At 41.8% G+C, this 14,419-nt stretch overlaps 4 protein-coding genes across 6 annotated transcripts in view; 1 reads left to right on the forward strand and 3 right to left on the reverse strand.

The window, feature by feature from the left end:
- Window positions 1-666, reverse strand: part of rho-5 (rhomboid-5) — a 45,157-nt gene extending 44,491 nt beyond the window's left edge. For 2 of the 3 annotated variants that reach the window (XM_069058979.1, XM_069058980.1), the window contains exon 1: window positions 60-664. The gene's annotated coding sequence lies outside the window, so the exon portion shown is untranslated. Of the gene's footprint in view, window positions 1-59 lie in introns of all 3 variants that reach the window. The other variant, XM_069058978.1, reaches the window with a different exon arrangement.
- Window positions 667-4,985: 4,319 nt separating this feature from the next.
- LOC138138018 (putative leucine-rich repeat-containing protein DDB_G0290503) lies at window positions 4,986-11,000 on the forward strand. The gene is made up of 2 exons (XM_069057686.1): window positions 4,986-10,176; window positions 10,225-11,000. Exons 1-2 carry the CDS (start codon window positions 8,487-8,489, stop codon window positions 10,785-10,787), a joined length of 2,253 nt encoding a protein of 750 aa, XP_068913787.1. The 5' UTR covers window positions 4,986-8,486; the 3' UTR covers window positions 10,788-11,000.
- sta (stubarista 40S ribosomal protein SA) lies at window positions 10,788-12,610 on the reverse strand. Its single transcript, XM_069057706.1, has 4 exons — window positions 12,465-12,610; window positions 11,904-12,248; window positions 11,509-11,735; window positions 10,788-11,217 (listed from the first exon to the last, which is right to left on the reverse strand). Exons 2-4 carry the CDS (start codon window positions 12,217-12,219, stop codon window positions 10,843-10,845), a joined length of 918 nt encoding a protein of 305 aa, XP_068913807.1. The 5' UTR covers window positions 12,220-12,248; window positions 12,465-12,610; the 3' UTR covers window positions 10,788-10,842.
- A 93-nt stretch (window positions 12,611-12,703) lies between these two features.
- On the reverse strand, window positions 12,704-14,416 carry drk (growth factor receptor-bound protein 2 drk). The gene is made up of 5 exons (XM_069057707.1): window positions 14,276-14,416; window positions 14,111-14,208; window positions 13,934-14,053; window positions 13,720-13,885; window positions 12,704-13,667 (listed from the first exon to the last, which is right to left on the reverse strand). The coding sequence occupies exons 1-5, from the start codon at window positions 14,351-14,353 to the stop codon at window positions 13,494-13,496; spliced, it is 636 nt and encodes a 211-aa protein (XP_068913808.1). The 5' UTR covers window positions 14,354-14,416; the 3' UTR covers window positions 12,704-13,493.
- Between the last annotated feature and the right edge of the window lie 3 nt (window positions 14,417-14,419).

Here is a 14,419-nt window from a genome sequence, read left to right on the forward strand (position 1 = left end):
GCGGTTACTCCTCGATCCGGCCCTCATCAAAAATTCAACGCCGGCCAAAATCTACTAACTTCAAGAGCGGCGAAAGGTCCCCTCCATTACTGAGTCAGGTCCGCGATAATCCCACACTTATCCATAAAACGTCACTCATGGACCCGGCCGGCCACAAAACGCTCTCAGTCCGCCTCTGACGGAAATTTCGACCCAGTTTCGGCCCTCCGGAAAATTCCCGATTCCGGTCGAGGGGGCCACCCCCGATCGGGGGATCGACGGTACGGCCGCCGCCGAGTGGGCTGTTGTCGTTCGGGGGCCGCGTCGACACGGCCTGTATACGCCTAAAGCGGCACAAAATGGCGAAGGCGCTGGGTTGAAATTTCCCTCAAAATGGAACCGCACCGCCGCCCGTTCTACGAACTCCTCACGATTCACTTCGCCCGCTTTGTGGACACTCGCATTTATCCTGCACTGGGGACGGACGCCCCCCGAACCTCAAAACAAAAGCCTGCGATCGCCGTTGGCAGGACCGAGGTACCTGTCAAACATTCACACGGCGACGTCGACTCCGGTGGCGCAGGACGAGGACGGCCGTGCCTCGCCGCAGGATTCCCACTCGGTGGATCGTCTCGGGCACATCCACCACCGTTTTTCGACCGAGATTTCAACTAAAAAAGGTGTAAATAGCGCGGTTGTGTATGGACTACGCGACACACATAGCGGACCTATGGTCGTAGAATCGATGTGCGCGCGAGGGTGAATTTGGGGTGGGGAGTTCAATGACCAAGTAGGGGGAAATGGCGGGACTTTGAAAAATACTCGCCCATATTTTTTTCGCACCCTCCAAAACAGCCCCAAACCATCGAGTTTTTTCTCGACCGATCGCAAATCTAACAGCTGCCATTGCCAATCGATGCACACATTATTCGCCGTAATTCGCCTCAAATCAAACGTACTAATTAATTTGCAAGCAGCCATTTTGATTTCGACATGGTGCAACTGCACCAACCCGACAAATTCAGAATCGATCGTAAATCAATCGTTTACACCACGAATGCGAATGTCGATGCGCCGAAATTACTATGAGCGACGCACTCTGCAAGTGACGAAATGTCATCGAAACAAATGAAGCGTGTATCAGATGCATCCACAGGTGTCTAGATAGAGGTTATTTAAGTGGTGCGACCCTCCACGTGATAATCTTCGAGTTGCAAAGGGCTGACTGGGAGCGCTGCAGGACGGGATTGTTCGCCGGAGAAAAATAAAAATATTCGCAAACAGTTTTATGTCTCGCTCGACTCTTTGCAGGATAAATCCTGCGTGCTGCAAAAATATTGCTGAGCAGACCGCTTGAATGTCTTCTGCGTAGTTAAGTTTACACCAGACATCCTGTGTACCGCCACCACCGGACAACTACATTTTAAGTGAAATTTTCATGAAATTAAAATTAGAAATAGAAATTTTCAGCAAACACCCTGTATATTTTATTACTTAATATTTAAATTATTATTTTAATAGATTTTTATTAATTGACTTATTTTTTAGGGGGTGGTTCGCTCTTCTAAATGTGATAAAATTAAAACTCTAGAACCAGCTAGTTCGACAAACTAGGTAATATCAAACACCCTGTGTGATATATATATATTTTTTTTAAAGATCCCCCTTGGCTTCTCTACCATGTTTTTCTCAACCTTGTATATTAAAGATGACTCAAGACAAACAAGTCATCTCATTCTACAGTAAAAGTTAATTTTCACCAAAGCAGAATTAAAAATTAAACTTTTTAAAAGTTTCTAGTCCGCCCACCACTTTTGCATTTCTCCAATATATTGATTTTTAAAATATTGGGTGATTCAAAATGATTACGGATAAATATGGCAACTATGTACGAAAATTTATGTGGAAACTGTGTGGGTGGGGTAGGGTTAATTAACATTTTTATGACATTTCATGTGCGTGCATTTGATTTTTTTATACCATTGCACGTTGACTTAACAATTTTCAAAATTGCGCGACTATGAACTGTCAGAAAAATGTCAACTCTATCCTATCCACACAGTTGCCACATACATTTTCGTACATAGTGGTCATACTTATCCACAATCATTTTGAATCACCCAATATTATACCTATTGGCATTTTTTTTATTAATATGTACAGTCGCGAGCAATAAATTTTGGTCGTCAAGGTCATTCTTTGACGCAATGGAAAATGCTCCATTGTAAAACAGTCGTAAATATCATAACCCATCATAATGTTGTATGACATTAATTGTAATTTTTTTTCTAATTTTTTTGACAGTTTGTTGACATGGGCATAATCAGGCAGGCAAATTTTTTAAATTTGTGACAGTCTAATCAAATTTTGAAATGACATTGACGACCAAAATTTATTGCTCGCGACAGTACATGTTTACGCTTTATTTCATTTTGTTAAAAGGATACGACAAAGTTACATTATTATACAGCCTGCATAGTTCAATAAACAGAATATTTATAAACACCCTGTACTCTACATCGATGACTCAAAGCTAGCATGTCATATCCAGAAATTAAAATTATCAGTAAATTAAAATTAATAAATAAGCTTTTGAAAAGTTCTCTCCCAGAGATTCCAACATGATAAGTTTTTATCAAACACCTTGTATACTAAAGATGACCCAAGATTAAAACAAATATCATCTCAAATTACATTAATAAAATAAAAATAATAAATAGATGTTTCAAAAGTTTTCGCCCGGCGCCTCCACCATTTTTCCAAAACCAGTGTGTATCAAACACCCTGTATAATAGTTATCAAAATATTTTAGACTTTGCTTATTTACTAGGTGAAATAATAATGCATACTTTGCACTGAAATTATTTCTGAAAACATCTCAGAACAACTTGGACAATTTAAGAGATTGAGTGTTTATCAAACACCCTGTAGATACGGTTTAAAGCTAACACGATCTGAAACTACACTAAAAGCAAAATGTTCACCAAATAAAATAATTAAACTTCGACGAAGCTTTCCCATTGCTTCCATCGTTTTGTAATTTTTGTTCTCCAGAAATAAATTTACCGGATAATATTTACCGTTGGTACGTTTTTTCTTGTGTTTTTTGTTTAAGCGAGACGCTCAAAACAGACGGCAACTAATGCGCTTAATGTTTAAATTATTAACATCGACTAGCATTCGAGTAAGTTCCCTTCACCAGCCACAACTTGTTGATAAAATAATCATCCCTATTGGACAATTCCGATTTAATTATTAATTTCGGCCCCCACTCAACGCAACAACTTAAATCACATTAATATCTGTGTAAGCTTTCGTCCAAAAATAGTCTAATCGTCGGGAAAACAACGCACCCTTGAACCGACCCCAGCCCACCCATCACCCTCCTATTTTTACCAGAAATATTTTTTTTATCGAACGCTAGTGGGCGGTTAATTACGCATTACAGAGAGATTGCCGAAAATAAACGTCGAGTCCTTGCATAATAAATACATATTTCACCACACATGAAAACTCCCCAACTTGAGAACAAATTAATTCAAAATCGGTGAAAGTCTACTCTGGGCCCCCATCTAAATCCGGAGATGCGCGCTTGGGAGTCGAGGGTGTTCTTCCGGCGCATCCGACGGCGCTATCTGGCGGCGTTTTCCGGGAGTCGTGCCGCGTAGTCGATAGGGGCTGATTTTGCGCCGTGAGTTCTGGATCGGGGTACAGTCTCGGATGGAAGCGTTTGTTGTTGTTGGGGACAGTCGGGAGGGCGCAGGAAGACGCGTCCCGCGACGGGGTAATTAAATTGCCCCGAGGTCGCGCCGCGAGATTGCCTCCCTCTCTGGAGTGTTCGTGGAAAAAAAGCGAGAAAATAGCGTCCCGCGGGTACCGGATGATGAGGGTGTTAATAGAAACGTTGGGCTCCGGTCGCGATCACTCGGTTATGAATTATTGTGCGGGGGCGGCGGCTGAATCCCAACACGAAGATTTCCATTTTGCGGCCCTAATGCATGATTTAGTTGGTGCTAACGCAGCACTGCTAAAGCCTCTTTACCGTTCCGTCGACGCTTACCCAAACTTAACGTCGCCCGTTTCCAACTTCCAAATTGCACGGACATCACCAATTAACCTAAGTGACCACGATAAGAAAACCAATTAAGCGATACAAAGAGCTCGTCCTCGTGCCCCGACCGACCAGATGGAAGTTATAATTTTGTCGTAACGTCCGTGGCGTAGTTAAGCGAGATGAGGAACTGACTAGTCGGGCAATATTCCCTATTACGCTGTTGCAACAAGGTCCATTCCGGGTAATTGCGACCACATTTTAATTGTATATTACCGGAACGGGTCACGGACGTGTTCCGACCGAATTGCGAGGACGCAGATAACGTCGGCGCGTTTTTGTCGAAATGCACTTTATTGGGACGAAATCGATCGAGTTCATCAGGCGCGTTTTAATCAAGCGAATGAATAAATTTTGTGCGAAAAAGCGCACATTAATACACACCTGTGTGCCTTGGAAGTCGTGCGGGTGCAGGAAAAAGAGGCGACAGAAAAAGTTATTGTTCTGCACAAATTTTGATTGTTTTATTTACAATATGATCAACGAAGAAAGCAATAAAGGACGGCTATGGAAAACAAAATTTCTGGAAACGTGCGCTACGTAACTTAATAAACTGTCACTTGTCAATTTTGACATTTATGTGAATTTTATTTTTAAAATGGTTTTCGCTCGAGAACATAAATTATTCATGAGAGAGTCCTATTTTCGAAATGGAAACGACGAAAATGGTGACCGGGTTTACCATCTACAAATTTGTTTGTTGGTGTTTCGGCAAAACCTGACGAATGTTAGTTAGAATGTTAGTGTGACGGAAACTACGCCGTACGTTTTTAAGAGTTTTGTTGTCCACACCCGCCTCTAGTCTTTATTTTTCTTGGTCATATTGTATATGACGTGGACGTTTAGCAAATAACGAAGACCCGTATCAGCGCATAATTCCGTACCAAAATACAAAGTGCATAATAGTTATTTATGCAACGAGTTTCTGTGTAAATTGGGCTTTTCTAATTGCCCGAGGGACAATTAGAAAAGCCCAATTTACCCAGAAACGAGTTGCATACAAAATTGTATTGTTTGAAACGACGTCCCTGAAGCTTCCAAATCTTTTAAAAATGGTTTCGCATTTGCTTTTGACAGTTTTGACAAATTTTTCAGGACCTGTCAGAAATGTAACCTTGAATGTGTTGTCTAGGGCAACGGTTCGTTATCTGCTCATTTTGCTTTAGGACAGTTAAGAGGCAGTTTACAAAGGAGAAAAATGAGAATTTATGACAGTTGAAAACAATAAATGGTAATTTATGCAACAAGTGCATAAAGAGGTATTTTTTCCACGGATGGAGAAGTTGAACCGTGGGGGCGTGGCGAGTGCGGCAATCCCATGAGTGATGACGATTAGTTTCATACAATATTTTTTCTACGATTGTTTGTTGTCGGAAAAACAATCAATATTAAAACGAAAATATAAATTTTGACATTTTTAAAGACAAGATTAATTGTTTTGAATGCACTTTTATGATTCGGCTATTTCGGTGCACGTATTTGCGTAACGCCAGAGTGAATAATGACTTGATACGGCAGTTTTTAACACTTCTTACTTTTTTATTAAGTATTAACAAAGGAGATGTTTTGCACATTAAATTGTGAAATACATAATAAAATTTTTTAGCAATCGTAGAAAAATATTTTTTAACATAAAAGAATCTTGCGACGATCTGTTGTTGATGTAATCCAGACGAGTTCACCAAGATGATTTATTGTCAATAAGAATAGTAGTTTATTTAACGAGTTCGTGTGTAAATTGTGCCATAAAGAGCCCAATTTACACACTACCGAGTTGAATACAACGTTTTTTTGTTCGACGAGCCCCTTAAATGCTCCAAATCGCTTAAAACCTTTAAAATTAGCTTGACGTTTCATTTTGACAAGTTGTGACATTTATCAAAATCCGTTCACACAGGAGAAATTTCTCAAAATCTGACAGTGTTGAACAAAAAAAGTATTTTTGTAAATTGGTCACATACAAACATCTTTTAGCTAAAATTATATTTTTTATCTTTGTTTGTCACTAAGTGGTTTGTGTGACTAGTCTCAAATTTCACACCTGAAATTTTCGTTAATACTAAGTCAGGTCTACCAACAGATATAGTAATAAAACCGCCCCGTAGTGCCCGCGTATTTTAAATAGCAGCTTCCAATTGGCTTATTAAAAACGTGCTCAGATTTTTGAAAGCCTGATGTACATCCACAAAAATTACTTGACGGCATTTCATTAGTTTTAACCTCGCTTCGGCAGTTTGACCACGTGTTCATGTGTGGAGAAGATGTGCACGTCAATGAATGCAACATTTTTCTCAGTCTATATCACATTCTCGTAACAATGACAAATGGCAAAGAACCTTCTTCATTGTGAAACAGGCTTCAGCGTATATCGTTCTGCGCAACTAGGCCACATCCCCTTTTTTTTATTACTATATCTGTTCGTTGGCCGAACTTTAGTTTGTTTTTTACGCTATACGTACGTATTTTTTCAGAAAAGATTGTTATATCTTCCGCAACAGCTAATTAAACAATTTGAGTCATCTGCATATTAAATTTGTAGTACATCGCAAGTGGTAGTTTGGGGAGATCGTTGGTGAAAATAATGAATAAAGTAGGACCCAATATAGAGTCTTGTAGAACTCCTACGAATGCCTCTTTAGCGTGTTATGCTAAAAATAAGACTCCAACTATGATAAAACAATTATGTTTTAGTTTCACTAATGAGGTTGAATAATGATTACAGTGAAAAGCTTTTGACAAGTCTTCAAAAGAAAAATACTGGGTGCCATATGGGTGCTCCAAATTGTTTTTAAAATCGTGTTGACAGTTACTAAATGCATTGTATTCATTCATGTAACACATGAGTCTGTCGTTGACAATTATTTGGATTAAATATTTCTGGGCGGAAACAGGACGGACTGTTTGTTCAATTTTACATCAGTAATTAATTTTTAATAAATCTAAATCCGCGAGCTGGGAATTACTCTCGTTGGACAAAATTGGTAGAGGTGTCCAAATCAAATTAATTTTTATTGCAGAAACTTTACAGAGCCCACCATAATTTTTTAGGTGGAAAAATGAATTTTTGGTGTTTTTCAAGCTTCAGTTTTTTACACTTTTTTCCATAAATGAAATTTCAATAAAAATTAACCTCTCCCCTTCCTTTTTGTATATGAAATAGTTTGCCAAATATTAAATAATTCTAAATTACGAAAATTTTTCGATGTAACTTTATGTGAAAAAAATTAAATCGCGATGATTGATTCTGTTTCGTTTGTTTGGTGGCTTTAAAAATCGTTTTACCATTGCACATAATTTTTTTTCAGTTAAAAATTGAGTCACTGTGAAAATAGTGGAAGAATTATGAAAGTGGTGTTATCGTTGGCGCTATTTCTATTTCGTAATTAGATACAAAATTCCAACAAAAATAATCATCTGTGGTACCTGAATCGTGATTCTGACGATCGAGCGCACAAGAATCGTCTGTGGTACCATCCATCACCGGTAGATATATTTAAAACATTTCACAAAAGTTTGTCGTGTAAACAAGTCCCCATCTTCGCCTATCCAAACCCGAAAAGGCGACAGACATCTGATTTTGATCCCTCCAGGACGTATCAAATTTATATTAAAATATAAAACAAATTTCAACTGCAAACAGGACGATCTTGTGGACAATGGATATTCTGCAGGATATTGAACTGGGACAATATTTACCTTTGATCGGATTAGGAGCAGGTGGGATATAAACTCAAGATGGGTCAAACCAAAGTTAGTCAAACTTTGTCCGAGTACAAGTTGGAAACCATCGCCTGCAAAAAATACAAAGCGTCACATTTGGCGACTCACACAAACAAACATTTGTTTTTTTTTTTCATTGGAAAACTACTTTAATTTGCTGAAAAATTCAAGCGACCTTTGGGGCGCAATTTTGAACAAAACCTCGTCCCCGAGAAGGGCGACGAGTCGTCAAGTGTCACCTGGCAGCGATTAGGCGGCAATTATTCGCGTGGTAGTCGCGTCGCGATCAATTATTTAATAAAAGGCTGTAGCTTGGCTTGTTGAGATAAATCTCGACCCTGTCAGACGCAAGCACACCAACTCAGAACAAATTATTGAATTGCTAAGTGTGTTCTGAGGAAACGATTTATTAGTACACAGGAAATTAAAGCCGTCGACTTGCACACATACCCGACGATTGTTTGCCCCACGACGCCGCCACATTTGGTCGCGTTCGCTTTTTGCAAGAGTCCTCAACACCTCTTCTCGCATCGGCAAAATGTAGCGCACCGCAAAAGTAGGATAAGAAAACGCGAACTCCACAATTTTGAATTTTGTGACACAAATTGAGCAACGAGCAAGTTTGCATTTTCGCCTGCTCCAATTAAGTCGGACCAGTCAGCAGTCGACGTCCAAAATGAACGCCTCGCGTTTAAATCTCTTGATTTGTTTGGTCCACCTTTGCGAAAGTGCCGCGATTTACAAAAAGAACGACACTTTGGAGGTTTTGAAGAAGGACGTGGCGTCCGTCGGGGGGGCCATCGAAAATTTCACTTTCGATCTCTTGAGAGAGGTGTTCGAAGACTCGGAAGAAACCACCACGGTGGGCAACAGGCGAAAAGCGCGATCGACCGAAGACGACGTGAGGGAGTTGTGTCGGAAGAGGTGCCAAGAGGAAGAAGCCGCGGAAACGCAGCAGATCAAAGAGTTGAAACGCGAGGTGAAGAAACTCCAAGAGGTTGTGGAGATGCTGCAGGACCAGCAGAAGATAATCGACATTTTAGACCGTCGGAATGAAACCCAAGAAAGCAAAGAGACGAAGAGGCAAGAGGGTGATGATGAGAAGATCCCGAACGGTCAACAGTTGGCTCTGATCAAGTCAGATTTAGAAGAAGTCATCGTGAGACTGAACGAAACCAAAGAACTGATTGGTCTGCAAAAGGAGAAAGATGAGATTTTGGAAGGGGAGTTGAACAGGCAGAAGGACGAAATCGAGAGTTTGAAGTCACTCGTCGAGGAAATTCTGCACGGGAATAGAACGAAACAAGATGGAGCTTCGGCGCACACGTCAGCGCGCGCGAGTGAGTTTTCGGGGATCAGAAAACTGTTGAAGTCTCTACCGGACGACGACGACATCGACGAGGTGGACACCGACGAAATCCACTCGAAGATCCTCGAGTTAGAAAAACAGTTGAAGAAAAAGCGTCGAGAACAGAGCTTGGCAAGCGAGTTGAAGCAGTTGGAGAAGAGCTTGTCGGGACAAAACTCGGGCAACTCCGATTTGCTCAAGCAGATCGTGAAGGCGCTGCGAAAAACCGAGCCCCAGAGCAAAAGCGACGACTTTGGCGTCACAGATCTGGAGGATTTGCAAGCGGCGATAAATAATCTGCGACCGAAAGAAGACGACGATGCAACTCGGTTCGAAACCGTGTTGAGTAAGTTAATTAATAGATCCCCGAACCAGAGGCCGTCACAAATTACAATAACCCCCCAACAAATGAACGAGCTTACCAAGAAATTAACCCCAAATAATTACCCCTACATTTGCATAGTTGATGACGGTGGGGTTAAAAGTAATGGGTATAGGGCGCCGGTTAATGCCCGTAATTTCCAATTGTACGCGCCGCCCCCACCAGATCTGAACAATCAAAAAGGTCAACAATTTTTTCCGGGACAATTTGCGCAACCGAATTATTACCCTCAGGGGAACGCTAATGGAGCCCCTCCTGAAAAACCACTCAATTATCCGCCAGAAAATGGGGAGTATAATCGCAAGTATCGGGACGATCTGATGCAGCAGATCGACGGCCTGCAGGGCGCCATCGACAGCCTCAACAGGCCGGAGTACGTCCAAAGGCCCGAAGACAAGACGGTCATCGACGATTTGGAGAAGCAAATCGGAGAGTTGCGCACCGTGGTGGGGAACCTGAACTACGACCAGACCTACCAAGCGCCCAGGTCGAAGAGGTCCCCCGAAGACAACAAAGTCGAAGAGGAATTCGTCGAGCACGTGGCGAAGATCGCCAAGAAGTACTTGGACCAAGACGAGAAGCCGCCGCACCTGCAGGACATACAGAACAAAATCGACGTGATCAGGAACGAGTTAGGTTGTTGTGGTTTTCTTGTCGAGTACCATTCGTGACGCTTTTTTGCAGGTGGAGCCAACGCTAAAAGTCGGACCGCCGGCCAACAGTACACACCCCCGATCTTCTCCGATTTGTACGCGCCGCCACCGGTCACGGACGTGACGAAAAGCGCCAAAAACGATTTTTTTCTAGACGTGGTCGGCAAGATCTTGGACAAACTCATCGCAGCAATCCCTGTAGTCATCCAAAAGTTGTTCAGTTTCAGTCTGGACGAACTGTCCAGGTACGACTATCAAGATTACGACGTCCAGACGTTGTACAAGAACCTGGGAATATTCGCGTACCTCCCCGTCGTGCTGTTGAGGCTAGTGAAAGGAATCAGTTCGTTCATGAGCATTTTGAAAAAGAACAGCTTCTTCAAAAACTTCTTGATGCCAGCTCTGATCCTTGGAACCGTCGCGGGTTCCGTCATATTTTTGATTTGGTGGTTGCAACCCGACGACCCTGTCCCTCAGTACTCTGGTGGAGACGGCTACGACCAGAGCTACGCCGCTTCACAAAACTACGCCGCTCAACAGCAGTACCCAGTCAGTAATTATCCGATGTACAATAGGAGTTATTTTAATAAATGATTTTTTACCTCGAAACTTCTTTTATTGATCTTAAAACAGTCAAGTCATAAAAAAATTAATGCCACTCGGATGCGCTGCTGCCCCAGTTAGGCTGAGCGGGTTGGGTGGCTGTGGCGTTAGCTCCCCACTCTTCTTGCACTTGGGCGGCCCAATCGTCGGTCGCCGCGGGTTGGAACGGCGGCGCGCCGCCAGCGCCAGCAGCGGGCACCGGAACCACCGCCGGTGGTTCGGTTGCGGTCCAATCTTGAGTCTCCATGGTGGTCCATTCCAGGTCTTGGGTCTCGTGCGGCACCACTTCAGGTTTGACGACAACCGCCTCTTTCGCCGCCTGTTCCTCCTTCTCGGCTTCTTCCGGTTCTCTGTAGAAGAACAAGTCGACGACCACGTCCCATTTGGTCTCCCTAGGGATGATTCCGCGAAGACGGAGCACCTATCACACAAACCTTCATTTCCACAACCTCTTAACGTTAAATGGCGCAAATCGCCCAAAAAATTGATCAGGTGGAAAAATTGTGATTACAATCACTGATTAATCATTAATTGGGAACAATTGTCTCATCATTATGACTCAAAATTGAAAAAAAAAAAAAATTCAAAAGCGACCTCTACCGGTCGTTACGATTGTGTCAGGCCCGCCGTCTACAGGCCAGAAATACAAACACGAAACGTCAATTTTGAATAATTTTTGCCGCAAAAACTTTTTTCTCGACGAAATGCATACCTCACGTGCCAACAACCACCACAGGAGGCCAATGCTGTGTGCAGATTTGTTGTTGCCAGGGATGGCGACATCCACAAATCTCAAAGGCGAATCGGTGATGCACAAAGCGATCACGGGAATGTTGACATATGAAGCTTCAGTGATGGGCTGGTGGTCGTAAGCTGGGTCAGTCACGATCAGAAGACGAGGTTCGCGGAAAGCGGCTTGGATCTGATTGGTGAAGGCACCTGGAAACAAAATCTGGTCATTGCTGAACTAGTCAAAAATAAATAATTTATAGGGCTTAGAGGGTTCAGGTGTAAAGTCTTAATCATGTCTCATAGGTTCCTTAGTAGTATCATCATTTTAGCTAAGTTTAGGGTAAAAGCTTCCACTCTACTACTACTTCCACTCACCAGGAGTGAACCTTCCAGCAATGGGGGTCGCCCCGGTGTGCGCGGCGAACTTGAGGACGGCCCTCTGTCCATATGGCCTTGAAGAAATGACGAACACTTCAGAGGGGTGTTCAATTGCGACGATCGCGCGTGCCGCTAGCAGCAACTTTTCCCAAGTCTTGCGCAAGTTGATGATGTGGACGCCGTCAGCGCGGCGCTTGTACACGTACTGCTCCATTTGGAAGTCTACATTAGAGGTTCCCAGGTGGGTACCGGCGGCCAACATTTTGGTCACATCGTCCTCTTTAAGGGCAAGGACTTCCAAACCTCCCGACATCCTTACGTTAGGTTTGAGTTACGGATAACCTGAAACGAAATTACAAGTTAAATGAAATAAAAACATGCACGGCTTGAGGGTTTGAGGTTATGTTGTGGTCAACATAAATTCCAAAAAATTGTGAGAAACCGCGAAAAATATCAACGGGCAGATTTTAATTGTGTCGTATTCTTACAATGCGAAAGATTTTGAGGGAAAAATACGCACAGATGATGCGAGTTTTTTTGGAAAATTTGGAAACTTACGCGAACAGATGCCAATGGGATCCAATCCTCGCAGGAAAGAGAGTGAGAGGAGAGATGACGAGATGAGTGAAATGACGAGTGTGCTGTCGTCATTGTTGGCGAGTCAGCGTCGCCAACATTGTGATTATGGTGGCGGTAAATTTGAATTTGTGAAGTGTGACCGAAGAAGCTATTTCGAGCGAGATGTTTTGTGAATTACTGGAGCGTGCGAATGTGGGTGGCGTATTATTAAATGTCTATTTTTATTTATATAACATATATTTACTTATACTCGCTTATTTTATAATAATGTAATATTGTAATAATAAAACTATGTTAGTATTTACATAGAAAGTCTAAAAGTCAAAGCAAGAAAATGCCAAACGAATTGGAACTACGATTTAGTTTTGAAAAAAAATTGGCATATTCTTTAACACATTATATACAAATAATAAAAAAATCTTTTGAGAATAAAATTCAAAAATATTCGTAAAACTTAATGGAAATAAAAATACAAAATGGCATCTGATTTGCTAAAAAATACGATATTGTAGTGCACTATTCATATAGGAAAACTTGACTGGATTTAAATATTAAACCACCGACGGATGTAAAATTGTCCTAGAAAAAACTGTCGAAAAATTTTCGTTGCACGTCGGAACAAAAACACAATGCGTAAGATGAAGCGATCTGTCGTATACTCTATCTAAAAAATTAAGCGATATATACTCCATAACCTATCAAACTGAAGATGAATTAATTTTATGATTTTTCAGTACAATTTGATTCAATATAAAAATATCTGAATCTTAAAACTACATTAAGAAAGATCTCCTCCAAGAAAAACAACTGATGAGCAAATTATCGAAAGGAAAAAAAAATAAAATAAAAAATTCGTCTACAAGAGTAAAATAAAATTAAAATCACAATACACATAAATAAAACGGGAGAGATAATATCGGGAAACGAATTAAAAAAATTGCCTACAGTTTGCAGGTTGTCAACAGTGAAATAATGCCTTTAAAAATCAATTTAAAGAAAAAAATGTTATTATGTGTGGTAAGGCGTTACGTAAGTGGCGGGGAAGAGGCCTCGGCGATGGCCGATTTCTCCGTGCCACCAGTGTTGATCGGAACGATCCGTCACGGTAATGACGTCGCCTCGCCTGAACTCGAGTTCGCCCGCTTCTTGTGGAGTAAAGTCATATAAGGCCTGGACCAGACACTGGAAATGGCGAATTTTCATTTACCCACTTTTCCAATGGGACAAACCTCACCTCTTCCGCGATCATGTCCCTCAATTTGACGTCTTGCGAACGCGACACAGAAGACGTGCGATGGTATTCCACTAGTTCATTTAAAGAGTTAAATTTCACTACCCACAAGAAGAACTTGCCCTGGGCGTCCCTTAGCACCTTGAAATGTTGCACCCCATCGGAGCACCTGAAAATGAGCGTTAACGCGCGCTTCCACACCTAAAAAGTGACGTACTTGACGGATAATGAGAAATCCCCTGGACTGGATTCACTAATACGTATGAGAAAGGCCCCTTCGTGCTTGTTTAATAATAGTTTTTCAGCGTCCGCTCTCGTAATTCTCCCATAATACCAGCTGTCAAAAAGTTCAAATGTTATTGTCATGTGACCTGTCAAGGTGTCTTGATTTTACCTGTGGTTCTTCATTTCGATGTAGTTGCTCGGTATTAGGCCCTCTTTTCCGTCCAATTCGGCTCTGTACCAGTTCATGTCGTCTTCCATATTCAAAATCTGCGGCAGAAAAAAATAAAGCCGTGGAGGATTCTTCTGAAACGGGAGGGGGGTTCAAAAATCTTACCTTTAGCACTTGAGATCTCTTAAAACTAAGCTCATCGTCGGCGGTCGCGTTGAATTCGTGTTTGGCTACAGCTTCCATTGTCAAAACTATCCGACTTAGTCCGTGTTATCACAAATAAAAAGCACAAGAGTTTAATACCAAAAA

This window comes from Tenebrio molitor, chromosome 9 (genome assembly GCF_963966145.1).
Source record: "Tenebrio molitor chromosome 9, icTenMoli1.1, whole genome shotgun sequence".
NCBI classification, from domain to species: Eukaryota; Metazoa; Arthropoda; class Insecta; order Coleoptera; family Tenebrionidae; genus Tenebrio; species Tenebrio molitor.

Bases quoted from the DNA above. Each gene is read 5' to 3' on its own strand.
- drk (XM_069057707.1), bottom strand. From the start codon at position 14,353: ATGGAAGCTGTAGCCAAACACGAATTCAACGCGACCGCCGACGATGAG. The intron at 14,054-14,110 runs GTAAAATCAAGA...ACTTTTTGACAG, and splicing joins ATCGAAATGAAGAACCACAG to CTGGTATTATGGGAGAATTA. The intron at 13,668-13,719 runs GTGAGGTTTGTC...CGCCATTTCCAG, and splicing joins GGGACATGATCGCGGAAGAG to TGTCTGGTCCAGGCCTTATA.
- sta (XM_069057706.1), bottom strand. From the start codon at position 12,219: ATGTCGGGAGGTTTGGAAGTCCTTGCCCTTAAAGAGGACGATGTGACC. The intron at 11,736-11,903 runs GTGAGTGGAAGT...TTTTGTTTCCAG, and splicing joins TGCTGGAAGGTTCACTCCTG to GTGCCTTCACCAATCAGATC. The intron at 11,218-11,508 runs GTATGCATTTCG...TTTGTGTGATAG, and splicing joins GGTGGTTGTTGGCACGTGAG to GTGCTCCGTCTTCGCGGAAT.
- LOC138138018 (XM_069057686.1), top strand. From the start codon at position 8,487: ATGAACGCCTCGCGTTTAAATCTCTTGATTTGTTTGGTCCACCTTTGC. The intron at 10,177-10,224 runs GTTGTTGTGGTT...GCTTTTTTGCAG, and splicing joins CGTGATCAGGAACGAGTTAG to GTGGAGCCAACGCTAAAAGT.